At 61.0% G+C, this 27,901-nt stretch overlaps 1 protein-coding gene across 3 annotated transcripts in view; it reads right to left on the bottom strand.

The window, feature by feature from the left end:
* Positions 1-27,901, bottom strand: part of AGAP1 (ArfGAP with GTPase domain, ankyrin repeat and PH domain 1) — a 357,631-nt gene that overhangs the window by 226,488 nt on the left and 103,242 nt on the right. For all 3 annotated transcript variants that reach the window (XM_054700176.1, XM_054700177.1, XM_037522170.2), the window contains exons 2-6: positions 27,028-27,086; positions 21,196-21,283; positions 4,569-4,654; positions 3,248-3,389; positions 283-417 (exon numbers count right to left, since the gene is read on the bottom strand). In XM_054700176.1, the coding sequence (XP_054556151.1) occupies positions 283-417; positions 3,248-3,389; positions 4,569-4,654; positions 21,196-21,283; positions 27,028-27,086 (510 nt within the window). The remainder of the gene's footprint in view (positions 1-282; positions 418-3,247; positions 3,390-4,568; positions 4,655-21,195; positions 21,284-27,027; positions 27,087-27,901) is intronic.

The following is a 27,901-nucleotide window of genomic DNA, read 5'->3' as shown; positions in this document are numbered from 1 at the left end:
TCCAGGAGCCCCACTCCATGCCCATGTCTGCCCCAGGAGGCCCCACAGGCCCAGGCACCAGGCATTTACTGTCCAGGAGCCCCGCTCCGTGCCCGTGTCTGCCCCAGGAGGCCCCACAGGCCCAGGCACCAGGCATTTACTGTCCAGGAGCCCCACTCCATGCCTATGTCTGCCCCAGGAGGCCCCACAGGCCCAGGCACCAGGCATTTACCATCCAGGAGCCCTGCTCCGTGCCTATGTCCACCCCAGGAGCCCCCACAGGCCCGGGTGCCGGGCATTTACCATCCTGGAAGACACGCTCCACGTTGAGCCCGTACGTGGCGCAGGTCTCATAGTAGGTGCAGCGCTTCAGGTCGCTGGACAGCTTGCGCGCCCTGGCGTCGTCGATGACCCGCGGGTTGCTGGAGCTGATGGCGTCTGGAACAGACCACAGAGCGGTGACCATCAGCTGGCCCTGCACTGCCCCCAACGGGAGGGAGCAGAGATGCCCACTGCCAGCCACCATGGACGCAGGGGCCTCGGGCTTTCCAGGGGGCGTGTCCGAGCCAAATGGCCCTTGGACCCCCCAAACAGCACCTTGACAGAGGCCCCGACCGCACCTTCTCTGTAGCCGGAAGCATGGCGGGGCCACGCCAGAGACCTCACCCACCTAAAGGCTGGCTTCTCTGTGGGAAACACCCCTGCCGGTCGCTGCTTTTTAAAAGTAGTTCTTAGGGGCCTTCCAGGTGGCTCAAGGGATTAAGACGCAACCTATGAAGGTAGCTGCAGCCACTGCAGCACGAGTTCGATCCCTGGCCAGGGAACAACCCACATGGCTCAGCAGACCCGCTGCTCCCCTCAGCAGTGTATTTCAGTCAGTCTGCCTGTTCTGCTCCCCACTCTGTCTCTCGTGGATCCTCTCATCCCTCACACTTTTGGCCTGTACCCCAGCTCTTGTACGCATAAATAAATAAATCTTTTTCTTTTTAAGTTTTCATTCATTTATTTTTTATAAGCACTGGGTACAGTCAGATGTGCAGGAGGGAGAGAGGATTCACCAGAGACAGCAGGGAGCAGAACAGGCAGACTGACTGAAATACACTGCTGAGGGGAGCAGCGGGCGAGACAGGAGAGGTCTGCCGCGCCATGTGGGATCCTCGCCGGCCGGTTGGGATCAAAATGGCACTGCAGAGGCTGCAGACAGTTTCACAGCTCGGCGCTCAACCACCTGCGCCACCAGGTGAGGCCCATAAATAAACAAATCTTAAAAAAAAAAGTAGTTTTTAAAAAGTAGCATCTGAGGGAATATTTTTTCCCTCTTCTTTTTCACTGTTCCCTATTTCGCTTTTTAGCTCTATGGACTAGGTCTGAACAATAGTCCTTAATTACTAAGGGGAACTGATTCTGGACCTTTCTGCTGCTGCCTCAGACGTTCCAGACCATTCCGACTGACGCCTGTCCCGGGAATTCTTCAAAGAGCACCCTGTCTGCTTGTCTTACAGATAAATCTGCCTTGGGCCTCACCACACTGGAGTGTTATCAAGGTGTGGACACCTCTCAGGAAAGGTGGGGCTGCAAGGTCAGGGCTGTTAGCTTCTGTTGTGTTGGTATCACAGGGGAGGCGCAGGCCACATGGGAGGTGCAGGCCATGGAGCAGCCCCCGGCACCGCTCCGCACCCCTCCCTCCATGGGCAGGCCTGGGGCGCCTCCCTCTTCTCTTCCAAGATGTGCCCTCACCTCACACACCCTGGTGGCCCCCCGCTGCTGCTCAGGGCACCCCACCCCCCAGCATCCCACCCAACACTGCACCTTCCACTGCTGGAGCTTCTCCTGAGTCACATTAATCCGCAAGTGTCTAGAGCAGAAGCTGAGGACCTGGGAAAGGTCTCGTCCATCCCAGTGAGCCCCTCGCCCCCGTGGACACACAAAAACACATACCCGTCACAGAAACACGCATATACAGTCTCACACACAGACACACACTGACACAGAAACACACACATAGTCTCAGACACACACACACACAGACATACAACTTTGCTCAGGGAAACCCAGGCCAGGGCCAGCCTGCGGAGAAGGCACTCGTGGATAGCTACTTCACCATCAAAGCACCTTTAAGCCACACCTGCTCCATCTGCTCCTGAAGAGTTTCGCACAGAGAAACACGTCATGCTCAGAATTTCCCAGGCAGGCCAATTCTATCCCTTCGAATCGGGATAGAAAACCCAAGGCTGGTCACTGCTGGCCGCTAGAGGGCGCGCCAGCATAAGGAACCCCTCCTGGGGGTCGGTCTCCATCTCCTCCCTTGGAAGGTCTGGCTTATGAGGCCCCTGTGCCCCCTGGCCCTCACGTGTATGCTAAAAGGGAGGGGGCACTGCCCATGAGAACAGGCTCCAACCTCTTGCAAGAGCACCCTGAGGAAATGCTTGGCGTTCACCCCACCCTGCCTGGCTCTTCCGGGCACAAGGCCCTGCAGCCTCCAGGGGAGCTCAGCCCCCCACTGTCCGCCTGGTCAGCAGCCCAGCGAGTTCTCATCTGGAGTCTCCTGCCAGGAGGGCGTGAGGGCGCGCAGACTGCCCGTTCTAAAGGCCCTAGGAACAGCACAGAAACCCAAACATGAGAAGGGCAACTTGTCTCTCTTGACATGATTACTCCTGAGTGACCCATGATTACTCCTGGCGAGGCAGGTTGAAAGCCCCCTGACGCGTGAACCCACTCCCCGCGCCCTCTCACGAACCCCTGAGCTGGCGGGACTGTGACCATCGGGGGCCGCCCTGCGCTACCTGACCTTGAAGCAAACGAGGGGTATGCCGGGGAGGCCACACGAGGGGCCTGGAGAGTAGAGTAAGACACAGTCGTAAGACACGGACAGACAGAAAAAACAAAGCCCTCTTTCAGAAGTCAGCGTTATTTTAAAAGTGTAGGAAAAGTTAAACTATGCAACCGCTTATAAGTTGCCTGATTAACAGAATTAAGCTACTGTGACGTAGAACAGGAAGCAGGTTTTTTCCCCAAAGCACTTGGGGCGTGTGTGTGAGTGTATGAGTGTGTGTGTGTGTGTGCACGCACACACTTTGTGCTAAGGTTGCCAAGTGATTTCTCCACAGGAGAATTTCAGTTGCATGACTCCCCCCGTGAGAAGTGAGCTTTCAGGGGAAGTTGTTCTTTTAAACAGTCTTCAGATTCCTCCCCGTGAGAAACAGCACCCAGGAGTCCACTGGCTGCTCAGCGCGGGGCCGGGGAGCCCGGCGGGGCCCAAGCCACTCACCCTGGGTGCCCACCAGGACCAGCGGGACCTCGCTGGTGTTCCGGTAGCTGGCCATCCGGCTGTAGTAGTGGTACACGGTCTGGAAACTGATCTCATCCTCCAAGCTGAAGACAAATATAACAGCATCCACCCACATGGCGAACTAGGGGGAAAGAGAAGAGCGGCGTGAGAGGGGGTCACGAGGGACAGGACGGGCGCGACTACAGCCGGGGTCCTGTTCTCAGCGGCGCGAGGGCGGGTCTGCTGGGGCATCCAGAGGCCATCGGTGCGGAGGAGACTGAGAGGGGCCCTCCAGCCCGGCCTAGCCCTGCCCTGCCTAATTACAGAGGGAGGGTCGTTCACCGACAGCACGCGCAGAGCCTAGAACCACTTATCACATTTGACACACCTTCTGGAAGTTTCCTTCTTACACCAGTGCTGTCCCCCGGGTGCTAAGAAACAGAATAGGATCCCTGACACCAGAGCCCACCCCAAAGGGGCCCTGCCTCGTGGTTAACGGGCAGTGTTTTTCTTTTAAATACTGGTGCTGCTGACGAGCACTGCTTTGGGGATCCACGGCATGGGGGGGCCACGCGTCTTCCGTAGAGCGGCTCAGTCTCCCGGCATGAGCCCATGGCTCCAGCAGCCCTCCATGCACCCGGCCACCCCATGCCACACATGCACACACAGGAAACAGGACCAAGACGTTTAACCTCCAGTCCGCGGTAACAGGGCCGCGAGCGTGAGCTCATAGCACTTTCAATGTGCCTGGCCAGGGACGATGTGCATGTGGAAGGCCCAGCGGGGGCTGCAGGGCCGAGCGGCGGGCTCTCCACACGCGTGTGTCCCTGTGCCGGGACGTCCATCTCTGCAGGACCTCACACCACGTTCACGTGGGTGTCATTGCAGGCTGACCTGCCGGGGCGCAGCCACACCCACGCGCCACCAGAGGCAGAAGCAGGCTGCTGCCCAGTGCCATTCAGCAAACTTTCTGAATGGCCACTGTTCCAGGGAGCAGGCCACTTATGGGGGAAAGCTACAGAAAGTTCCAGATGTCAAATTGACCGAGTGGGTGATCAGTAAGACTGTTTTTCCTTCCTTCTTGAAAACACAGAAAGGGAGTCTCTGCCCCAGAGGAGGAAGCTCCCTCCAGGATTCTGTGTGAACAGCAGAACGAGTCTCACTGGTGCGGAAAACCTCAGACCCACAGAACATTTTCAGGGGCCTCTAGAGCACCTTTTCTGGAGAGCGTTGGACCCACTTCCAGAACCACTGGGGGAAGCAGAACCTTCTGGACGAGGAAGCACAGGTAAGAGGTGAGCCACGTGCTTGCCATACTCACCTGGGCCTCCGGGGGGCCCCCCTCATCACGAATCAGCAACAGGTAGCTCTGTCCATCCACGACAATCTCCTTCTTGAATCTGCCACCTGCCACACACACAAAGCACCGTGTCACGCAGGAAGACGGGCGTGAGGGGTACACAGACGTGGGCTTCGCTTGTGGGGAAATACGCCCCGGGGGCCCTGGAGGCAGCTCTGAGCACTTAGGAGCGGGTTTCGGATCTGGCTCCAGGCCCACGGGGCTTTAAAAGGACGGAACTCAGACTCACAGACCATCCTGAGAACCGTGCTCGCTGCTGGTTCGAATCCACAGCCTCCTTGCAGCAGCTCCGTGGCGGCCGAGGAGTGAATTTAAAGGGGCTGTGCATGTAAATTGGGGGCTGCGCTCCGGGGGGCTTAGAGATGCTGCCATCGTCACTGTTGGGTCCGCGAGGCGGAAGCCAACCTCGAGCTTAGGGCACCATCTGGCCAGGCTGGCGCTGTCTGGGGCGGGAGCCCGTATTCTCCCCAAGAGAAACCCAGTTCTTGGAAGGAAGACACAGAAGGACACGGGGTGGAGTTTCCGCGGTCACGGCCACAGGGACGGGAGGATGCTGAGCTACGAGACACGGGTTAGACAGAAACTACTGGATGGCGCCTCCAGACAGGCGGACACAGAGCAGAGCAGCCGCTGACAGCGCATTAGAGACCCGCGGGCAGCGAGGACCACCGGGACCCCGTGGGCCTGGAGGCGCAGAAAGGGCGGCCAAGGAGGGGCTCACGGACGCTTCTGGGAGGAGGGAACCCCCAGACCCGACCTTCTGAGAACGGGCGCCTGCGTGCCACCGGCTCCTGGGCCACACCCACTGCCGAACCGCCTTTCGAGACCATTCTGACGGCAGGGCCCCTCCCCGGGGACAGGATTCCCATTTTGAGAGAGAAGACCCTCTCAGCACACAGCACAGGCTGCCCGGAAACCCTCTGCACCGAGGATAAGAGGGCCGGGCCTCCTCGCCTGCAGCCGCGCCAGGGCTCCACCATGGTGCCCTCCCCCGCACCCCGCCGTGGGGATGCTCTGCAGCGGGGTATGGCCATTTAGCCCCCCAGCAGCAGAAACTGGAGCCCCCCACTGCGCAGCTAAGAGGCCCTCGGCTGTGTGAGCCTGGGCGGCCTGGGAGCAGCCCCCGCAACTGGCACACGCACACACGCGCCTGTGCACACGCACGCAGGGCACACCCACGCACACGTGCCGGCACACATGCCCTCTCCCTCCCATGCCTTCGGGCATGGACGTCAAGGAGAAACACGCTTGCTGTCCTGGGAATTCCACCTGCTCCACATTAACACCCAAGAAAACTTTTCCAATATTAAAAGCAACCAGAAAATTCACTTTGCCCCCCTCCCTGGGGACGATAAGGGGGCAGTGTGTGGAGGGCAGGAAGGAAACAGATGGGGAAGGCGCACGCCAGCCTGGGGCCCTCAGCAGGGCCCGCAGGGTGCAGGGCCCTGGTGGGGGCTCCTGGGACGCAGGGAGGAAACAGCACCCCTTTCCCACGGGGCTGCTGCGGGCAGGCGAGGGACTGGGGAACGTGGTCACCCCACAGAAGCCTACCCAGCTGCCCAGACCTGCCGGCAAGTCCCACCGTGGTCACGTCTCTCCAGCTCAGGGCCCCAGACTGGACACCCCCTCCTGGAGCGCGCCCAGCCCCCGGGGACACGCTGCAGGGTCACTCGAAATCTCTGCCAAGGTCGTCACTCACTTTCATAGAAGACACACTTAGTGTCTGACCTCCTTGTGAGAGAGAACTCTGCAGCGGCCCAGTAATCTCAGATGTCCCTTCCCAACCTTTAGAGAAAAGAGATGCTGGAAACCTACTTGCGGAGATGAACTGAATTCAGTCTTTTAAAGACACAGTGTCTGAAAGAATCGATTTCGCACGTGGGGGAACCCTCCCACCGCTCCTGGCCCCCGCGCGGCGTGGTCACACTCAGAAGGGAGAGCAGAAGCAGAGCTGGGGCGAGGGGCCGTCTCTGCGACGTCAGCACCCTAACCTAGGCCTCCGCTTTGAGGGCACCTGCACTGGGGTGACGGCTACTGAGGAACAGCCTGGGACGATGAGTTTTGCACGGAGACAGACGAGCAGAGCGGACGCCGATTTTTCCGAATCAAACCACAGGAAAAGGCCTGTGCGGGCGGCGTTTAAGTGACCTCGAGGCAGGGCTCGTGCCGCGGCGCAGCTGGGGTGCCGACTCTGGGCCGTCTCGACAGCCTCCCCACTGTGCTCCTGCGGCACACCCTTTTCTGCACAGTGAGGGTGTCTTCGCGCGCACGAGGCCGGGGCTTTGGGGGCCCTGGAAAGACCCGCGGGCCGAGGTTCGGTACAGGGCATCCTAGCACCTTGCACTCAACACCCGCCCGGTCCAGGCAGACAAACCACTCAGTGCAAAGACTCGCAGCCCAAGCAAGCAAAATGCAGGGCCTGCCCCTCACTCTGCTGCAGTGGAGTGTCTCCCCGAAGTGTGTGTGCTGATGCCCCCGACCTCCATGACCCTATTTGTAAATAAGGCCCTTGCAGATGCAGGGGTAAGTGGGTGTAGGGTAAGTGAAAAAGTGTCAGGCTTTTCTGCCCTCCCGCCATTAGGACTGACGATGGATCCTTACAGTCCCGAATGCATGCCTGATGGCGGCACCTGGGGTAGGGTGTGGGCACACGTAGGTAGGATTCACCTGTGCTGAGAGACTGGGCTTATAAGGGCGGCGTCACGGGGACGCCAGCAGGGGAAGCAGAAGCACGACAGAAGCAGAGAGAACGTGAGAGAAGGCCGGAGAGCCCAGAGTGAAGGCTTGCTGGGGGCTGGGAGGCTGGCAGGCATCTTGCCTGCCGTGTGCCTGGTAAATCCCAATAAAAGCCTGCAAAAGCCACTGAGGGCTCCAGGGCTCTCTAGGATCCTCTCCTCCTTCACCCGTCTGCTGAAATCACAGAGAACCTGCACTGTGCTCACTCCTGCCGCTACATCTGGCGTAAGTCGGCAAGATAATCCGAAGCAGATGGGTATGGAGCCCTCTGAGGAGCTCTGGAGCGACTGAGGAACAGCAGGCTGAGAGCCTGTGACAGCGCTGCAGGCGTCATGGCGGCACAAGAGGTGGACAAGGTCCGGGAGCTGTGGGATGAGACCTCGCCTGGAGGAGACGGCCTGCGAGGACCAGCCCATGACTCCCAAGGCAGCAGAATCGTCGGGGAAGAAAGGCCCACGATCCGGAGCTCGCCAGTGCCAATGCAGGGAGAGGCCAACGGACTTGGACTAATGCAGTTGGACTGAAATCCCGCCAGAAGGCGGAGGAACCTTGGCAGGTTGTTAACGTTTTGGGGTCCTTGGGGGTGGATGGTACCATTTGTAAATCCCAGGAGATGGGAATCTGGGGGTGGCCAGTGGGCCTCAGTAGCCAAAAGCAGCCTGTGTACTGCCCAGCAGCAAGGCAGAGGAAAAAAGCCAATTTAGAGAGGCAAAAGCTGATGCTAAGGTTGGGATGCCCTGAGCGGCTGTTGAGCAGCCTCAGTCAGCTCAAGAAGGCCAGTGAGTCTCTTAAAATCACCTGTGGGTGAAGCCCTGCTCGGTGTCAAGCATGGATGAGGAGCCCGTCCTTGGGGGACGGGTGGGGAACGTGGCTTGTGGTGGAGCCCACAGCTGAAGAGGGGACTCAAGAGAGGTCGCATGTGGAGCTTGTATCCGCGGATCCCCGACCCATGCGCATGTGCAATAGGTTGGCCTGAGGGCCGCATTGGTGGCTACGAAAGCCAAGTGTTGGGGCGACCGCAGACAGAAACCCTGAGGGTTGGTGATTACCCCCAACAGTAACAGAATCGCCAGTCCAGGAGTGAGCGCATCCTGGGGGTGGGCGCGGCGCGTGGCTTGTGGCTGAGCCCACGGCTGGAGAAGGCCGGGAAGCCTGACGGCTCCTGGTGTGTGACGGCAGATGCCTGAGTGGCTCCCCTCTCGCATGAGCAGTGCCTTCGGCAGCAGACATGGTGGCTCATCTGCTGGTGCCAATAATCTTGCCTTTTGCCACTAGGTTGGAGCCCTGCCTGGGCTTATTTGTGTTCTGTTGTATTCTGTGATGTATTTCATTTGCTTTTGTGGGCTGCGGTGTTCTATCGCCAAGAGAAGCGTCTATGACTTGTATAGACTGGCAGAAAACCCTGAGGGGGTGGACTGCAGGGTAAGTGAAAAAGTGTCAGGCTTTTCTGCCCTCCCACCATTAGGACTGACGATGGATCCTTACAGTCCCGAATGCATGCCTGATGGCGGCACCTGGGGTAGGGTGTGGGCACAAGTAGGTAGGATTCACCTGTGCTGAGAGACTGGGCTTATGAGGGCAGCGTCCCGGGGACGCCAGCAGGGGAAGCAAAACCATGAGAGAAGCAGAGAGAACGTGAGAGAAGGCTGGAGAGCCCAGAGTGAAGGCTTGCTGGGGGCTGGGAGGCCTGACAGTCTCCAGGCCCCCCTTGCCAGCCGTGTGCCTGGTAAATTCCAATAAAAGCCTGCAAAAGCCACCACGGGCTCCAGGGCTCTCTCCCCCTTACCTGTCTGCTCGGGTCATAGAGATCTGCCCTGTGCCCATCCCTGCCACTACAGTGGGGTAAGACAAGCTCGCAGCCAGGACCAGGCCCTCAGCCAATGACCCATATCCTAGTACCAGGGGGGCTTCAGCAAAGAAGCAGAGGCCACATGCCAAGGAGCCCCACGGGCTGCAGCCAAGCCCAGGGCCCGAGCAAAGGCTGCAGTGGATTCTCCTTCCCAGCCTCCAGGAGCCTCCCGGTCGCCCCGGTCCCAGCCACCTCCTCTGGAACTGGCCCCCATGTTGCTCTGTGTCCACCCAGACAGTTTGGGGCGCTTTGTTGCACCTGCGGGTGGAGAGTGACGTAGCCTAGAGGAACCCGCCACGCTCTCCACGCGGTTTCCTTCCCCGTGCAGACTCCCTGGAGCCTGTCTTACAGCCCAGAGTCCGGCTGCTCCTCAGCACAGCCTGACCCAGCCGCAGACCCTGCCCAACGTGGCATGGCCTCGGCCGCCCACCCCGTCACGCAGGGAGAACATCCACCCACTGCTTGCCAGACAGTACAGACGGGGAGGACCTGAGGGAAAATTTTATTCTTAAAGTGTTCCCAGACCTCCACTGGAAGCCATCGACATGTGTGGGCACGACATACCTGTGTACAGGTGTGTGGCAAGGGCTGCAGGACACTATGGCCACAGACTACCCCCAGCTGCCCGCCCGACTCCGCGGTGGCACGGGATGTACGGCGGGGGGGGGCGGGGGCGTCCTCATGGGCAGGGAAACTGGAGACCCCTCCTCCGTGAGCAATTCCCAGGAAGGAGCTGCAGGTGAGCAGCAGCTGTGTAAGGGATGGAGGAGGGAGCCGGGCGCCGCCTCTGCCTGGGCCTCCCCGTGGGATGCACTGGCAGCCAGACCCGGTGGCTCCTCTCATCCAACTGGACTCGACCCCAAGTGCAGGCCACTACTCTCTGGGTTTGACCGAAGGAGGTTTCGGCTCCCAGGTAACAGCCCTGCTTCCTGCTGGCCCCCGAGCTGGCGCCTTACGGTTCAGCTCTCCATCCCTCTGAAAGAGAGTGAGGGGTGAGCCCCAATCCACCTGCCAAGGACAGGGGTGCTCACCTGGGCGTGCTCTGCAGAGCACCCTAGGGAGGGAAGGACTTGGGTGTCCCTCACCATCTTTAACGGATGACTCTAAAAGCCTCCTGGTTACTATGCTGCGTCCTGGCTCAGGCTGGGGAACCAGCTTTATGTGGGGTGTCCGTGGACCATGGGGCTCTTCCTGCTCTCTGAGCGCTGGGGGTGCTGATCTCGACGCAGCCCCCTACCACACGGCAGGCTGCAGGCTCTGAGTGTGTCATTAGGCTTATTGTTTCTGCTTCAAGGAGAGAAAAAAAACCAAACTGAATTTTCCTCTTCAAGAAAAAGCAAAGCTCCGCTGGGAGTAAACACGGCACCAGATGCCCAGCACGGCCGCTTCCATCATTCTGCCTAATTGGACTGAAAGCTATTAACGTGTCATTAACAGTTCTCCAGGCAACGAGCACCATGGTGATGAGACTCCAGCCCTTGATGGCCTGCAAAGCGTGCTCTCCCACGTCACCTCCGTCATCCCCCGCGGACTCGGAGACCCCCTCCGCTGGGAAGCGCCCCCGCAGCCAGACACGCCCTCCACTGTCCCCGCGAGCCCGGGGCAGGTGGGCAGACGCCCCACCACTGCCCAGAAGCGAGTGCCTGGCCTTCTCGGCGTTTCCTGGGGCCCGCTGGGCCAACATCAGAACAGGGGCCGGTCCTCTCCTCACCCCCCACCAGCATCCCTGCCGGGGTAAAGCAGGGACGCAACACCTGACTGCGAACCTCACCCCTACCCCGAGCATAGTGCGCTAAAGGCAGCACCCACCGAGGGCTCTGCCCGGAGCACTGGTGGGGGCTCAGCTCCAGCCTCAGCCAGGTGAAGAAGCCCTTGTGCCAGCAGCCGATCATCCCACTTTCCATCAGAAAGGAGCAGGGAGGGCTTATTCTAGCCTCCGAGTAGGAAGCTGCCAGGGGGCAGAAGGCGAGCTTCACTTCAGGGATGTCCACAGCCCCAGCCTGGCTGCCCCAGAAGGCAGGCACCCGCAGGCCAGGCTCCCCCGACTCCTCACCCTCGCCTACGGTGTCCCCTTGTCACTGAGCCCCAGCGCAAGGGCACCTGCGACCTTCACTGTTCCCGATTATTACACATGGAAGGAGACGCCGAGAAGGATGGCGGAGGCCGTGTTTCTCCCTGAGGATACACGGTGATTTACAGCAGGAGGAAATCTCCAGGACCGTGTCCTCCGGACCACCTCGCACGCAGGCTTTCCAGGGACAGCCACGGAACGGAAACACCTAGAACAAGCAGCTGAACAACATTCTGGGACGGGTGGACAATACTGTTGCAACAGGGGCCAGACGGGGCCGCCAGTCACGTGGGACCAGGGCAGCGCCTGGAGTAAGTGTGAGGCCGCGGGGCCGGAAACGGGGTGGGAGGGGAGTCCGTGGCAGGAAGCAGATGAAGCTCAGAGGGACGAGGGGTCTCTCCAGAGAGAGCCCCCATGGGGGGGCCGAAAGACCCTTAAAGATAAAACACAATGGACTTTTCTGCATCAGCTGAGCTGGGGGCCTAGGGTCAGCAGGGCACAGGGTGCTCTGGGAAAGGGGTGCTGCTGCCAGCAGCCTGACTCCAAAGTTGGGGGCCCACCCCGGTGCCCGGGCCCCTCAGGCCGCAGGTTCCGTGTTCCTCAGGACAGGGCCCCAGAGGCTCCAGGGCCCCAGGATGCTGCAGAAGCGGTAGGTCTGGGTCCAGCCGTGGGACCCGGGAACACGCGCCCCCATCCTCATGCACCATCTGAGCTGGGCCAGGCCCTGGTGGTGCGGACACTGCCCCCAGCCCATGTGTGTGTGGGGGCGTGCTGTGCACTGGCCTCTTCTAACCGTGTCCCCCTCTGCTGCTGTGTCTGCAGAGGGAGCAGACATGCACCCCACCAGGGTGGCCTCACCCACCTCCTCAGTGACACATGGGGTGCACATGGACCGTGTCCTCGGGTCACCAGGGAAAGTGGGCTGCACAAGCTGGTGGTTCAGGAGCCAACTGTTGGGGCCACCTGGAGGGGCTTGGTGAAACCACTGGTGGTGTCTCCTACGGATTCCACCCACAAGCTGGACGCCCCACTGTGCCCACCCCTCCCACACACTGAGGCTACAAGTGAAGCCATGTGTTCTTCCAGTTCACAGTAAATTTTAAGATCTCTACATTAATGACAGTGTCACATATAACACAACATGGGGTGATACATAAATGTCACATATGACACACAGGTAACTTAACCCACATATTTCAATGAGTCCACTTCCTGGGGGGACGTCAGTTTTCCTGCTATCAAACCAGCCCAAAACTCACCGGATGAACAGGCAGGTTCAGATCCGGAGCTGGAGCCCCGAGCGCCCGATTCTGCGTGCGTGGCCACGGCTCGGCTTTGTCCCCGATAAGGATGAGTCCAAGACTTAGCCACGAAAGCTGCCAAGGCTTTTGTTCGTGACTCTCCAGGACACACCAAGGCCAACTTCAATATTTCATAGAGATCTCGCCCCTGCTCAGGGACAGGAGACGATGGTCTGGGGAAGCAGCTGTTGCCCCAAGCAGGCAGGAGCCCCTGACTCTCCACTGATGCTGGCTCCGGGCAACTGGGTTTCCCCCGTGACAATGACTTGTGAAAAGTAACGTGTGTAGACTGTATTTTTGAATATGCGACTTTAGACTCCAACACGCAGAAGCACTGACTTTCAAAACCGTCCGCACACAGCTCTCTAAGCATCGACCCGGAGCCGAGGGCCTAGGAACGCGCAGCCGCCGCCAATGTGCGAGAAAGCAGGAATCCCGCGCGCCTCACGTCCTCCAGGCTGTGTTCACGGGCAGCGGGGCGGGGTCAGCCCCGGTTGCTGGAAGGACCAGAGACCAAGTGTCTCAGGCACCGTGGGCTGCGCTCTCCTTTGCTTCTGTCGGGGATTTATTTTCACAAATGTGAAAATGCACCCCCTCGCCCCCCAAGACAGGCGGCCTCCCCGGGCTGGTGAGGGCACCTTCGCGTCTGGTTTGCCATGTTAACAGCAGAAGAGCACGAGGTTGTGTCTCCAGACCTCTGCCCCCAAGCTAGAGGGGGCTGTGGTCATCGAGAGCACCCCTGGGAGGTCAGCACCCCCAAAGCTGGACAGCACCAAAGCTGGCGCCCAGCCTGCAAAACAGTGCTGGCAGGGAGGGGCAGGGTTGCCAGGCGTGCACGTGTGTATGCGTGCATGTTTGCACGTGTGCATACACATGTATGTCTGAGTTTGTGTGTAGTCTGTAAGTGTGCAGAGCTGTACATGCATGTGTGTGCACGCCTGTGCGTGTGTGCATGTCTGTGTCTGTTTCTGAGCATGGCCACCAGCCCTGAGCGCTGAGAACAGCTAAGCCTGTCACCTCGTCGGTCCTTCCCCTTAACCGTTTATGTCATCTCCCTCTGTTCCTGACTTTGTGCCTCCCGCGGGCACATCTTAGGTTTGCTCCCTGCATACAGGCACAAATTTCACCCCATTACCCCAAACAAACATGCTCTTATGGCCTCCTGAAATGCTAGGTTGGCAGGTCAAATCACTGTAACCACAGGAAGCTGCCCCCCCACACACACACGTACACATGCACACGCAGCCTGCCCGCCCTCCTGGGGTCTGTGCCAGCTCCCTGAGGTCAGGCCTCAGCTCCTGGGCTGGTGCCCCTGACCCTACAGGACACTGAGGGGTCTCTGGTCACTTCTGCCGATACTTGGCCTGTTCTGCAGAGTTTTAACTTTGCCTCCTTCATCTGTGTCCTGGCCCCGGAGCTGCTCAGAACCCCAAGGGGAGCTTGGCCCTGACAGCTTGGGGGTCAGGCAAACCCTACAAGAGGGGATCCTCTCTGCAGGCAACGACAGACATCCCGTTTCTGTGCTGTGTGGGCTGGTTGCGCCCCCTCCAGGGCGAGGTCAGTCTCTCCAACAGTCACATGGCTCTGGCCAAGCCCATGCCCCCAGACCTCAAACCCAACCCCATCCGCCCCACCTCACACCCCAGCCTCCTACTCCCCCCAAACTCCGCCTCCCCCCCACCCACACTCCCCTGGAAACAGGCCCCTCCTCTCCTCCACTGTTGCCATGGGTGGGCTCAGTCAGGCTGCCCTGCCCTCTGTGTCCTGCCCCAGAAGCCTCTGGGCCCTGCCTTCTGTGAAGCAGTTATGAGAGCTGCCCACCCCCCTCCTGGGAACTCGAAGTAGATGGGCAGGTGGGTGCAGGAAAGTCTAGTCCAGGAGCGGACACCTTAGCGCCAAACAAGGAAGAAGATGCGGGAGACGAAGCCATCAGGGCTTGAAAGTCAAGAAGAAAAGTGCCTGGACACGCCCGCAGGCCACAGGCAGGAGAGGCCAGAGAGGCAGGGAGGCTCATGGGCTCCGGGAAGTTTGGGCCTGGCTCCCATGGCCCAGGGGCGTGGACCCCACCTGCTGACGGGGGACCTGCGGCTAAAGCGCCCGCTGGCTACACTCAGGAGGGTGTGACGCCAGCCAGGTCCCAGGACAGCCCACCCTGGAGTCTGTGCTGCAGGCCTCGAGAAGACATTTAACTCCTCCTCCGGGCCTGTGGGCGCTCGGGACCTCACAGTCCTGCCGCCACTGAGGGGAGAGACCTCGCCGGGCCAGCAGCCACCGAAGGCTGAAAGCTGAGTCCGTGCGCTGGTGATGCGCCTTCCCCACCCCAGCGCCTGAAGTCGGCATCTTCCCTGCAAGCAGAGGGTCGAGGCTGAGGCTTCCAGACCAGAGCGGGCAGCTGCCTGGGCAAGCATCAGACTGGCCAGAGGCTGCGAGGTGCAGGAGCTGGGCACCAGCAAGGACACAAAGGCCTAAAGACACAGGCGGACAAGCAACGGAGGGCCGTGAGCGCGCGGGACGGTTCCGCCCGCCAGGCCAATGGCTGCTGTGGAAACCGCGGTGCAAAGTTCATGCAAGAAGCTCTGAAAACCCTCTGGAGTTAAATTTCTAGAGGCAAAATCATCTAAGGTTGCCAATAGAGAGACTTTCTAGGTCCAAGTCTCCTTTTTCCTATATAAGGAGCAGCTTAGCACACGTCCCTTCCAGAGTCGTGGAGTCCTCGGGACAGACAGCTGCGTCCCCAGCGTGCAGACCAGGGGTCTCTGGGAGTCGGGTCACAGAGGAGGGGGCACTCGGGGAGCCCGGCATAGGGCTGGCACCGGCCAGCACACCTTCTCCTCAGCACGCACATTCTCATCGGACTGAGAGCAAATCACTCCCTTGGGACCTCGCTTTCTCCAGAAGCTTCTTCTCCCTGGAACACACACGCGGGCCCCGTGCTCAGCTCCCAGCAGCCATCACGACTTGGGGTGGTGGCTTCTGAGCTCCACCAACCAACTCAGCACACTCTGTCCTGCTGATACTATCAACGCCAACGGTACCAGCTCCGTCCAGCTTTTCCTTGTCCAAAATCAAGCAACACCTGGTCCCTCTTACAGCTTTTTTGATGTTCCAGTGATTGCAGCGCCTTCCCCTAGTTTAGACACCATCACCCGACCCTCACCCTGGCTCACTCACGGGGCAGATGAAGGGAACGGCCAGGCCAGAGCTGTTTCCCAGGTGGGAGGCGGGACGAGTCCCTGGAACTGAGAAGCGCCGTCTGCTTTGCCTGCTAACCCACCTGGGGCAGGCTCACGGCCTGCGGGGCCACACACAACCCTCATTAAAAAAATGATCAAGGGCTCGGAATCACTTGGCTGCAAGTAATATGGTAAAATGATGTCAAAAAATTTAGATGGCCCGATTTCAAAACTACTCCAATTTTATTAGCGTTCACAGATTTTTCTCCTCTGCACTGAACCACTAAACAGGACCCAAGAACATGCTTCGAAATAATTCCAACAGCTGTTCAGCAGTGGGAGCCGACAATATTTTTCTTAAGTTTATTTGATTTGGAAAGGGCTTTTGAAACTGACAGCTTAAATGCATTTCATGTGTCCCAGAAATAAGGCCGGGTATTTACCACATGGCTCGTTTCTAAGGATTAAGTAAACACGCATTACAGAGCGGGCACGCACACTGGGGGCGGCCTTCACCGCCCCGCCAGCAGGTGGCGCTGTCCTGAGGGGGTCATTCCAGGCAGTGTGCTGCAGGGCGACCAGCGCGCAGGTGACCGGCCAGCCGGCAGGCCCTCTGGCCAGGGAAGTGACCACAAGGACTTGCCGTCAGCATGTGACACGGGCTGCAAGGGACATGCGGCAAGTGCAGAGCACAGTGGCAGCCCTGAGTGGTCAGACCACGAGGCTAGAGCGGGAGGCAACCGCACCTGCCCACACAGCTCTTCTGACTGCCCTGGGCCCTGGGCAGTGTCAAACAAAGAGCCCCCGTGACACTGCACTACCTCCCTACCCCACGTGAGAGCCCCAAGCCGGGGTGGGGCCACTTCCGATTCTGTTTTCTCCCGTCTGCAAATTCCTTGATGGGATCCAGAAGGATGCCTGGGGCAGCACTTCCAGGGAGCCCGGCCAGCTGGGGGCTTCGTCTTGGCGGCCAGGCCAGGGCCTGCCAGGAGGAGAATGTGGAAGCAGAGGGCGGAACAGGAGGTCAGGACCCACTCCAAGCAGAGGACTCAGGAGCAGAGGGGCCCACGCTGACACAGTGCCATCGTCCACGGGGAGGGCGCGGCCAGGCTAAGGCCGAGTCCTCCATGAGTAGCCACTGTGTCCCATCACCGCACAACTGGGAAGTCCGCCGCTCTGTTGGCATGCACCGGGATGGTGACCCGTCCATGGCTCCAAGACTGGGAACCCCGAGGTGCAGCAGGTCCCGTGTAGGCGAGAGTGACAAGGAGGGCTTGGGGCTGTTGAGGGGTCATGTCACCGTCACCACGGATGCTGGGGTCCACACGGGTCTGAGTGGCGGTAGGACCACCCGGTAACTGGGGTTTCAGGGCCTCCCATGGCTGTCAGGCGACTTCCTCTCCCATCACTCCAGCAAGTCCCAATTTAATTCTGCCTTTAATTCCACACCTGCACTCCCAGTCTGAGCCAGTGTTTGTGGGTGTGTAGGTGTGTGTGTGTGTGTGTGTGTGTGTGTGTGTGTGTGTGTGAGAGAGAGAGAGAGAGAGAGAGAGAGAGAGAGAGAGAGAGGCAGATTTCCAACTTGAGAGTCAGAGTGTCCTGCGGGGTGGGGGGCGTAGGATGCTCCAGGTCACTGCCACAGGAGCTTGTCACCGTGGGGAAGATGGGAGACACAGATGAGGTCCAAGCAACAGGGAGGGGAAGGCGCTGCCCTCCTGGAGGGTAGAGGTGGTACTGTCACGGCCTCCACACTGGCCAGGCTCCACCCCCAGGCTCTGGGCCAGAAACCTGCTCGCTGCTGGCTGAGAGATTCAGGGGCTTCCTGCCCAAACACGTGGTCTCAGGCCTGGGAGAAGCTGGAGACTCATCCACTGAGGGACACGTCCCTGATGAACTGAGGTCGTACAGACACGGGCACCACACGGACAGGAGCTCCAGGCCCGGCAACACCCCTCTCTGCAGCCTCCCGGACACCCTGACCCACTCCCACCGCGGCCAGGCGCCTGCCCTCCCCTCCGGCGCTCACACCCGGGCTGACTGCAGGTTCCGGGGGGAAGGGGTGCTGCAGGCAGCCGGCTTCATCCGATCTTTTCACACCCTCCTGGCCTCGAACACATTAGCTGAGGGCGCAGGAAGCACAGTCTGTGGACGTTCTCAAATCTGGCTCCATCACCCTGAAAGTCTCCCCCTCGACCCCCACACGGCCCAGCCACCTGTGGAGCGCGCCCCCGGATGGCGGGGCTGGGGTTCGCTCTCAGCTCCGGCACTCCCAGGGCCCTCGGGGGACAGGGCAGGTGCCCCAGGGACCAGGCCCCTCTCCGAAGGGCAGGAACCTGTCGGCTCCCACGCGGCCCCCTGCTTTCCGTCAAACTCCCAGCAAACACCAGACAGCCTGGGCCTCCATCCTCTCTCTCCCCTTGATTCTGAAGGGAATGGGTAAAAAATCGAGAGGGTCTGTGGCGGGGAGGCAGGATCCACAACAAATATGAAGCTGGTGAGACATGAACTGGAAACTCGAACAGCAAAGCCCTGCGTGACCCCGACCCCCATCAGCAGCTGTCACAGGCCCTGAGCCAGAGTTGTCTCCTCCCAGCCACCGTCAGGGCATGGTGGCTGCGAAATCTCCCTCAACGTGCTCACCCACCCTGAACCCCACAGGAATCCCAGTGCTGCCCATCACCCCACTTCTCACTGAGACCTGCCAGGGCACCCAGCCATTCCGGGTGCAGAGACGCAGCTGTCTGGGAGGCGTTAATCCCGTTGGAGACGCCCAGACCGTGGCCGTGACCCTGCCCAGAGGGGGTGGCGTGAAAGTGAGGTCGCACACGAGTAGGGGGACCCACATCCAGTGGTGGGGTCCTTGTGAGAAGAGGGACACTTGGGCACAGGAGCAGGCACAGGAAGGACAGGGCAGAGACCAGACAGATGTGGCTACAGGCTGGCAGCACCAAGGGACCGGCCATGCCAGCAGGGGACAGGCATGAAACCCCAAAGAACCAACCCCAGTGCCCCAGGGCCCCAGATGTCCAGACGCGAGAGCCGAGAGCACAGGCTGCTGTGGGAGCCACAGGTGACAGTCACCGGCTACAGCAGCCCCGGGACTCATCCACACGCAGCTGAGTCACCTCACACTCACCCACACACCTCCCGGCCCCCGAGTCACCTCACACTCACCCCACACACATCCGCTCACACCCCCCCACGCAGTTTACTCCTTGCTTACTCTGGAGTCCCAGACACCCCGCTGAGCTCCTCGCGCCCGCACGGCTGACTCACTCATCAAAAAACACACGGAACGCTCAAGTCTGGCCCTCATTTAAATTGCATCTTCCAAATTATCTAAACGCGGTGAGTTGGCGCGCTCTGCTCCAAGAATCAAGTATCAGCCGGAACGGATCACACAATTAAAACAGAGACGTGACCTCGGATGTCTGGTTACACGTACCTGACACGAACAACACGGGGCTGCGGGCAAAGCCGGGGAGCACCCTGCACCCTGTCCTCTGCCAAGAGTGAGCGGGGCCCCCTGGACAGAGGCAGGTGGGGCCCCTCACCCGGCACCCCACCGCTAAGCAGGCCTGGAGCAGGGCACCGGGCACAGACTGGGGAGCGCGGGATGCTCGGTGGACCAGACAGGCGTCCACAGTCACTCGGCCTCGGCCACTACCTGGAAGGGGCTGCTTGCACGCAGCCACGGGCAGCAGGAGACACAGAGACGCAAAGGCCTGCAGCAAGGCCGAGGGCAGGCCCGGCCCGGCCCCCAATGCCTGTCAGCTGCGGGTCCCCGTCCACACAGCTGTGGCAGGAGGGTCAGGGCTACACTGGCCTCTCTGCCCCCTAGGGCATGGCCCAGAGCATTTTCTCTGCCTCCAGTAACCCAGGCAACAGCACAGTCGGCTCCAACGCATTCTCAGGTGGAGCGTCCCGGCGACGCCGGGCGGCAACCGAGGGAGGGACAGCAGCAGACCCAGGACAGAAGTGGGGTCACACAGGCACGTGGCTGAGCTCCGGGAAGGTGCAGGGGGCAGGTTCTGGAAACAGAACTGGCCGGGAACAACAGGCACCTGTCCTCATGACCCTCCCAGCACCGGGACCCTGAATGCGTCCATGGGGTGCGCCTGTGTGTGGGGTGCTGAGCACCCAGGCCACATCGCCTCTGGGAAGCCCGCCAGAAATCCCGGGCTTTCTGGGGTGGCAGGCAGGTCAGCGGGCCTGCGCAGCTGGGTCCCAGACACACGACACTCAACCCCGAGGAACAAGCAGAAATCCCAAGAAGAAAGCGCTGAAGAGACTCCGGGGGAGGCTCAGACACCCGGCTAGAACCCTGCCAGACCACGGCACCCGGGGCAGCACCGCCGGGCGGGCGGGAGAGCAGACGCGCGGCCCTCCCGGCCCACAGCCTGCACACTGTCCCGGGGCAGCGGCTTCTGCTGGCCGACGCCCACCCCTGCTAGTCCCGAGCCTCGTTCCAATATGGAGGATGCAAAAAGGAGGCCTTGCCCGACGTGGCCCCTGGGGGCTTTGTTTGTGGGATGGCAAAAAAATGGCAGAGCCCTTGGCGAGGTGGCCCACGACTCCGGGATGGTGACAGCCAGGACAGGAGTTAGGCACCAGACAGGCGTTACAGCGGACAGGGAAGCTACTCGGGCGACGGCTAGTCAGACAGCTAAGGGACGAAACAGGTGGGATGTGAAACGTCAGAAAAAAGGGAGAAAATGAAACAAAAAGGATGTGACACAGAACAGGAGGGAGGCGCTACGGTACAGGCCGCGTCTCTCCTCCCGGACGAGGCGAGCGCTGCCGTGAGGAAGGGCATAGTTACCTGCGTCCACATCTGCAAAGAATGGAACAGCCAGTGAGGAAAGAAGGAACCAGAAATTCAGTGTCTCGCGGAGAGAAAATAGAGTTTAGACAACTGCCCCCTGCACTAGCTACACCTGCTTGGGGGCGCGGGGCTTGGTGGTCTCGCTCATTTTGGGGACACGTTATCGCAAGCAGAAAATAAAATACAGGTATGTTAACTGAAGCAGCCAAGGCCCAGCGGCCAGAGGAACGTCCTACTGTCCCTCAGAGCGAGTCCTGAGCGCCTGGGGTGCGGCCTGGGGGCTCACGTGGCGGGCCCCGGCCAGGGACTGGGCTGGGGAGGGCACAGAGGCCGAGAGCCTCAGAATCCAGGTCCGAGGAAGGGCGAGTGACGGTGAGGGCGATGCTGGGCCAGCGTCGGAAGGACAGAGCTGCCAGGGACCACCCACAGCCTCGCTCCCCACGGCTCCGCGGCTCTGCTCACCGCGTGGACGTCACCCAGACCACGCGGGGCCTGCACCACAGGACTTCTGCTCCTCGCTATTTCATCTCCTCCCTGACGTGGGCTGCACCAGGAGGTGATTTCCTGACGTCTAGAGTAAAACCTTAGGAACTAAGCTCTCCTAAGCGAGAGGCTGCCCGCCCAGAGACGTACCTTCCGGAGACTCCTCCTGGACGTAGGTGCCCGTCAAGTACCGGTGCACCAGGGCCGACTTGCCGCTGGCCAGGTTACCCACGATTCCCTGCAACGAAGAAACGGACATTGTTAGGTTCCAGGGCACGGCCCTGCTGGGCATTCTGCAAAGGGGGGTCCTGAGGGGCCCCTTGGGCACTGGCTCGGGCCCTGTGCACACCCTGCTGAGGGGAAGGGGGTTGTGACTCTGCCACGTCTTTCTCAGAGCTCCAAGGGCATCCATGCTGCAGCCACCAACACCGGCCATGCCTCCTCCCCAGGCCACGCGGCCGCCACATCAGGCAGGACCAGCGATGCAGCCCCCATGTACGGGGCAGCGTACATGGGGCAGCGGCCTGCGGGCAGCGCGAATGCATGGGCGAGGGGGATGGAGAACGAGGACCTGCAGAGCCAGGCAGCCACGTCCTCCCACCGCGCGGAGTCAGCCCCAGGAGGGAGCGGGCGCCTGCAGGCGGGGCTGGCTTCCGGAGCCTTCTTCACAACAGCTCCCTGGACAACGCTGAGACACGGGGTCCTCAGGAAGCCCTCCCGCGTGTCCCGGGGCCCTCCCGCTCCACCTCTCTGAAGCAGCCCCAGGGCCAGCGCCTTCCCCTCACCCACTAGAACTTTCCCATCTGCACGTTGATTCTTTCAGAAAATCAAAATGGGAGACGCGTCCTCGCACCAGCCCGAGTCACAGGTGTTCCTTCTTCCCAGCCCCACTCACCGGCTCCCCCTCCTCCACATGAAAACCTGGAGTGCTGGCCCGTGTCGCAGGGGAGGGGCCAGGGCGCCCGAGACACCCACGTCAACCCAGCCTCTCCTGCTCCCCACCCAGCCGCCTGCAGCAGCCAACAAAGATGATCTCCCACAGACCTTCCGCCAGCTGCCTCCCCCCAGGTCTCCGCGCTCCCGCCTTCTAACACCCACAGGTGCCAGGCCTCGTGGGCTACGGCGGTACACGCTCCACCCCAGCTCCAGGTGTTCCCACCTGACCCACCAGGTGAACACTAAGGTCTTCTCATCACTCGAACCATCCACACTGTTCTCAGACCGCAGTGACCAGGGCCCGCTGTTCCCTCCCCGTCTGCTCAGCACCCTCGGGGCCCCATCACGTGGAGCAGGCTGTGTGGTGTGGTGATCCTGGGAGGGGCCTAGACTTCACCCCAACATGAGCTCCCCCTTCACCCGGGAATACCGGAGTCTATGAAACGGCCAATGCAAAGTGTGACCCCCTCACCTTCTGCCCCAGCAGTGCCCCCCCACCCCGGCCTTCTGCACCTGTAGGGTAAGTGAAAAATTATCAGGCTTTTCTGCTCTCCCGTCATTAGCATTAATGATGGATCCCTGAGGTCCTGAATGCATGCCTGATGGCGGCACCTGGAGTGGGGTGTGGGCATGCACAGGTGGGCGCACCTGGGCTGAGACTGGGCTTATAAGGGTGTCATGGGGATGCCAGCACAGAACAGGACAAGCAGAACCGGCAGAGCAGCAAAGGAGAAGTAGAGAGCACGAGCGAGCCCAGAAGGAGTGAAGATTCGCCAGGGCCTGGGAGGCCTGCCAGCCTGCCAGCCTCCCGGCGCCCCGGCCCTGTAAAAAGCTCAATAAAAGCCTGAAAAGCCACCGAGGGCTCTAGGACTCTCCTCTACCCGTCTGCTCGGATCACAGAGATTCTGCTCTGTGCTTGCTGGCACTACAGCACCCCAGCTGTTCATCTTCACCCCACAAGGCCTCTGAGATGCCCAGTGTAAGGTAAGGTAAAAAAGTATCAGACTTTTCTGCCCGCCCGCCATTAGGATGGATGATGGATCCTTGCGGTCCTGAATGCATGCCTGATGGCGGGCACCTGGAGTGGGGTGTGGGCGTGTGTAAGTGGGTGCACCTGGGCTGAGAGACTGGCCTTATAAGGGCGGCATCGGAGGGGCTGCCAGCAGAGCAGAACGAGAGCAAAAGAGAACCAGCAGAGAAGAGGCCATGAGAGAAGGCCCGAGAGCCCAGAAAGAGTGAAGACTTGCTGGGGGCTGGGAGACCTGCCAGCCTCCCGGCCCCCCGTGTACCTGGTAAATCCCAATAAAAGCCTGCAAAAGCCACCGAGGGCTCCAGGACTCCTCCTTCACCCGTCTGCGTGGGATCACAGAAAACCTGCTCTATGCCATCCTGCCGCTACACCCAGCCTGACAACATCAGTGGCTGCCGGAAGCCCTGGCCAGTGTCCCTTCAGAGGGCACCTCCTCTAGGACGCGGCACCTCCCCGCCAGCCCCTGGGGCCCGCCTCACCTCACACACCAGCCCGGAGGGCCGGCGGCCACGAGGACAGACCCCAGGGACTGTGCCCAGCAGCAGCGGAGCGAGGGACCCAGAGCCCAGGAGCGGGTAGCTCCTGGACAAACGGCCCTCCTGAGCGCACTGACGTCTCCCTTACCTCGGGCCTCCGCAATCTGAGAATTTCTACCTCCTCATCATTCTTTTGCTCCCGGGCACCTGCTGTTTGTCAGCTTTATGCTGAGAAAATCCAAAACAGTAGGCCACAGAATTAAATTTTTAATTAAGATGAGCGTTTCTTTTCCCGAGGAGGAAAATGCTCAAATCAAAAGCTGTTCAGCCTGTGCTTTCTGGGCAGGCTGCCTCCTCCCTCCCTGCGCCCTGATCCCTCTGGGATTCCCAAGAGCCCGCTCCGGGGGCGGGAGGGGCTTTAGGGGCTCCCAGCCCCGACACTCATGTCCCGGCCAACATTCTCATTTGAAACACACAGCAAGAGCCTCTGTGGGGGAAGAAGCCAACGGAGGGAGAGGAGCCCTCTACAGAGCTGCACCCACGGGCCCCTGACCCGTGCCCACCAGGCGGCCGTGCGACGGACGGATGCAGCCCGGTCCGGCCCATGGGAGCGGGAGGCCCTGCAAACGCGAAGAACCTTCATGGGAGCAGAGCGCCACCACCCACCCTCCCTCCCCCGGTGCTGAACCGTGATGCCAGGACCCAACTGGAGTCCCTCAGAGGCCCCCGTCTTTGTAAGCCTGCTTCTCGGTCACCCACACATCATCTACCTGCTAAATACGAGGCTGCTGAAAGCAAAGCCCTTCGTGAAAGCCCCAGCTGGGAGGTCACTGAGCAGGCAGGGAGTGACAGGCGGGAGGGGCCGGGACACTACTGGGGGGAGTGTCCGGCAGTGCCTGACCTCCCACGAGCTCTTGGAAGGAGACACTGCGCTGTCTTCTCTGACGACTCCAGGGACCTGCTGCACAAGGTCACATAAAGAACCCATTGGGGGCGAGCTGTGGTGCCATCCCCTGCTGCGCTGGAGCCACGGAGCCGGGTTCCGAGCGCGCTGACCTCAGGGCCCACCTGCCTCAGGCTGCTGTGCCCGAGGGGGGAGACAGTGGACACAAAGAGCCGTCTGTGTGGACGCCCCTCCCCGCGGCATCTTCTGGGGTGGCCGTGGGACACGCTGAGCGGCCATCCTGCAGGGCCAGCCGTCCCCAGAACTGCAGAGTCACTCAGGGCGACTTATCCACGGGTGCTGCCCCCTTGGCCAGTCCAAACCGACTTTAGGGGAGTTCCTAGAGCACGAATCCACGTCGCCTTTAGTGCCTCACCCTCTCCGCCTCCAGCCGTTTATTGCAGATAACACGGCTGTGAAACGCCAGCAGAAAAACAAGGTTTGGGTCAGGAGCATCCTCGACGGGGATGGACAGAGCTCGCGACGCGCCCTGCCAGCGGGACTCGCGGAGGAGCCCGCGGCCAAGGCCAGGTCACCTGCAGGCGCTCAGGGCCGCCTCCGTGGGGCGACGTGGATTTGAATTTGTGAGTCTTAAGTAGAAATTTAACATCCAGCTCCTGGTGGCCTAACCACTCTGCAAGAGGCCACCAGGCACGAGGGGCCGGCAGCCCCACGCTGACAGGGAAGCGCGGGAGCATTCCTGGTGGCAGAAGGCCAGCCTGGCCGTGGGAGAGGGCAGCGGGTCCCCCCGGGGCAGCGGTCAGGAAGGAGCCGTGGGGAAGGCTCTTGGGAAAAACAGGCCCCCAGAGGTGGTGCTCGCAGAGCTCAGAGGCGGCAGCCAAACTTGATTCCCGCGGCCTCACCAGCGCGGCGGGACCTGAGCAGCCTGGGGTCTTCCCGTGAGTGTATCTGAAACTGCTACATCTTCCGGGGACACTCCCAGATAACACTGCCCCCTCGCATCGCTGGACGGCAGGTTCTTCATGAACGATCCATGGGCAGCGGCAGGGCTGGTGCTGCCATCCGTGGACACGGACGAGACCCGGGGCTGCTCCGGTCTCGAGGAGGCCGGGATTCTGGCTGGCACAGGCCGGGCCCCTCGGGGTGTGTGGAGCAAGGATAGCTCTCCGGGTGGAAGGGCGAGGGGTCGCGGAGGCTGTGGGCTGAGACGGCAGAGAGGACGGGATGTGGAAGCCGGGGTGGGGGCCGCGGGGGCACACCTGCCTTGTTCGGGGCACCGCCCCCACGCTGTCCCGTGTTCCTGAAGTTCAAAGAGGTGCCCTCCTGGGGAGCAAAGCCAGTCCCTTCCGGCGGTTGTTCAATTTCGTCTCAGGAGTGAGAAAAACCTGTGGCGCCTGACCCCAAGGTCTATCCCTGAAGTCGGGGATAAGGGGAGACCTTGGCCAAGGGCCTCTGTGGGGGGCTGGGCGGATGCTGTGCCGGTCGGCCCAGGGCAGGTCCATGATGGATTCGGGCAGATGGACAATGGAGAGTTCCAGAGCCCTCGGTGGATTTTTCAGGCTTTAATGCTCTCGGGGAACCAGGCCCACAGACACTCCAGGCTGGGCGGCTGCACGCAAGGCCTGGGCAGGGCAGGGGCGCTGGCAGGTGGGCTAGCATCCGAGCCTCCCAGCCCCCCACGAATCTTGACTCTCTCTCTGGGGTCTGGCGCTCTCTTGTGGTCTCACCCCAGAGTGGAACTCTTATGGCCGGGCCATGCGCTCGTGCTCTCACTGCTGCCGCTGCGCGTCTCCCACCTCGAGGCGCAGGTGTGCACACGCATGCACGCCCACGATGCTCCAGGTGTCCACCATCAGGCTACGTGCCCCGCCCACCCTCCCCAGTGCTTTCTGCATCAACGCGATCAAGGCCGCAGGTGATGGCCACAGAGGCCAGTGGCAGAAAAAGCCTGAGGAATTCACTTACCTACAGGGACAAGGTTGGAGCTGCACCAGCAACATGGACCTCAGGGGAAGAGGTGCCCAGAATGAGGGGTGGGGGGGCACCCCAGGCTGCTGCACCTCGGTGTGTGGGGCAGGAAGCTCAGGGCCTCCGTAGCTCAGAGTTACACTCACACGCAGGCACACGCAGCCTCCACCCCACTGACTTCACGACAGAGCCCACAGCCATTGAAAAGTTGTGTTTATCCCCTCCTGTCCCGGGGGCCAGAGGGTGGGGCTGTGTCATGGGGTCACAACAGACCCAAGTCACATTTTACAAAAGCCAATTCTGAGCTTTAAATGATGTCACTGAACGTAACAGACTTTCATCACGGAAACACAACTCAGCACTTTATACCAATACTTTGTCGTGAATGGTCACAAGGTTTGAGATGGCTCCTCAGAGAAACCCACGGCGCCCCACAAAGGACAAACAAGGCCGCCACAGACACCAGAGATGTTGGGGCGCTGCCTAGCCACGGGCCACCTGGCTGCCATCTAACGTGGCCGTCACGGGCGCACACGGGGTCCAGCACCTCCTGCAGAGCGTGCCCCGCCTCTGGGAGGCAGGTGTGGTTGTGCCTGGGGTGAAGGGGGGTTCCCCGCTAGGAGCCCCTCCTGTGTGGGCGAGGACAGACAGGGCGAGGGTCCACTTACCACTTTGAGCTCCGGGACAGACCGACTCAGCGTCCATTCCTGGCTGTTCACAAAGGCGTCTGCAAAACAGGAGGGGCGGCAAAGTCAGACGCCGTGGACGTACTGAGGTGCAAGGCAGAACCCCCGTGTGCTGCTACTCAAGCCCAGGCCGCAGACCAACCCTTCCGCTTACTCCCACCCCCAGGAAGCTGCGATTTGCAGAGCCCAGGCAGCCGGTCCAGCCCATGTTCCGTCTCCTAACGCAGATGCACGCTCCGACCCACGACTGCGAGGCCCCACCCCGGCCCTGGCGGCAAGCGCGGCAGGTGTGACGAGGCTCAGGCATTCCCGCACAGGCCCTGTGGTCGGCCAATCTGGCCTCTTCATGGAGCCGCCGCTTGCTGAAACCCTCCAGTCAGGGCGGGCGGGGTGGACTCGAGACCCCCACTGACACCTGCAGGTCAGCAGGCGTGTTGGGGCCGAGTTAGGGTGCTAACAAGCACGCCCGCCCTCAAAGACGCGGTCAGGGCTTTAGATGGGTCAGAGGAATGAGGCGCCGGCTCCCCAGACCTGGTGGTGCCCCCTGCAGAGCCCAGCCCCGCCCCAACCAGCATGGCGGCTGGCCAGCAGCCCTGCCCCTCACCCCTCGCAGACCCCCGTGATGAAGGTGGCCCAGACGACCCGACTCCACGCCCCCCTCGCCTTTGCTTCCCTGAGCCCCCAGGACGCCCACCCCCGGGACAGACGGGCAGGCGGCGATAGTGGACGCTGCTCCGGGCGCCTCCAGCTGGGCACACAGCCGCTTCCAAACAGGATTCATCTCTACATTTTCCAGATTCAGAACTAAACCACTCGCATTACGTCCCAGCAGCAGCAGTGTCCACCAGATGCCCCA

The sequence above is a fragment of the Talpa occidentalis genome, unplaced genomic scaffold (assembly GCF_014898055.3).
Source record: "Talpa occidentalis isolate TD23 unplaced genomic scaffold, MPIMG_talOcc4v2.1 talOcc4.3, whole genome shotgun sequence".
Taxonomy (NCBI): domain Eukaryota; kingdom Metazoa; phylum Chordata; class Mammalia; order Eulipotyphla; family Talpidae; genus Talpa; species Talpa occidentalis.
The sequence above is the reverse complement of the archived record's forward strand: the minus strand, read 5'-3'. Positions and strand labels throughout refer to the sequence as shown.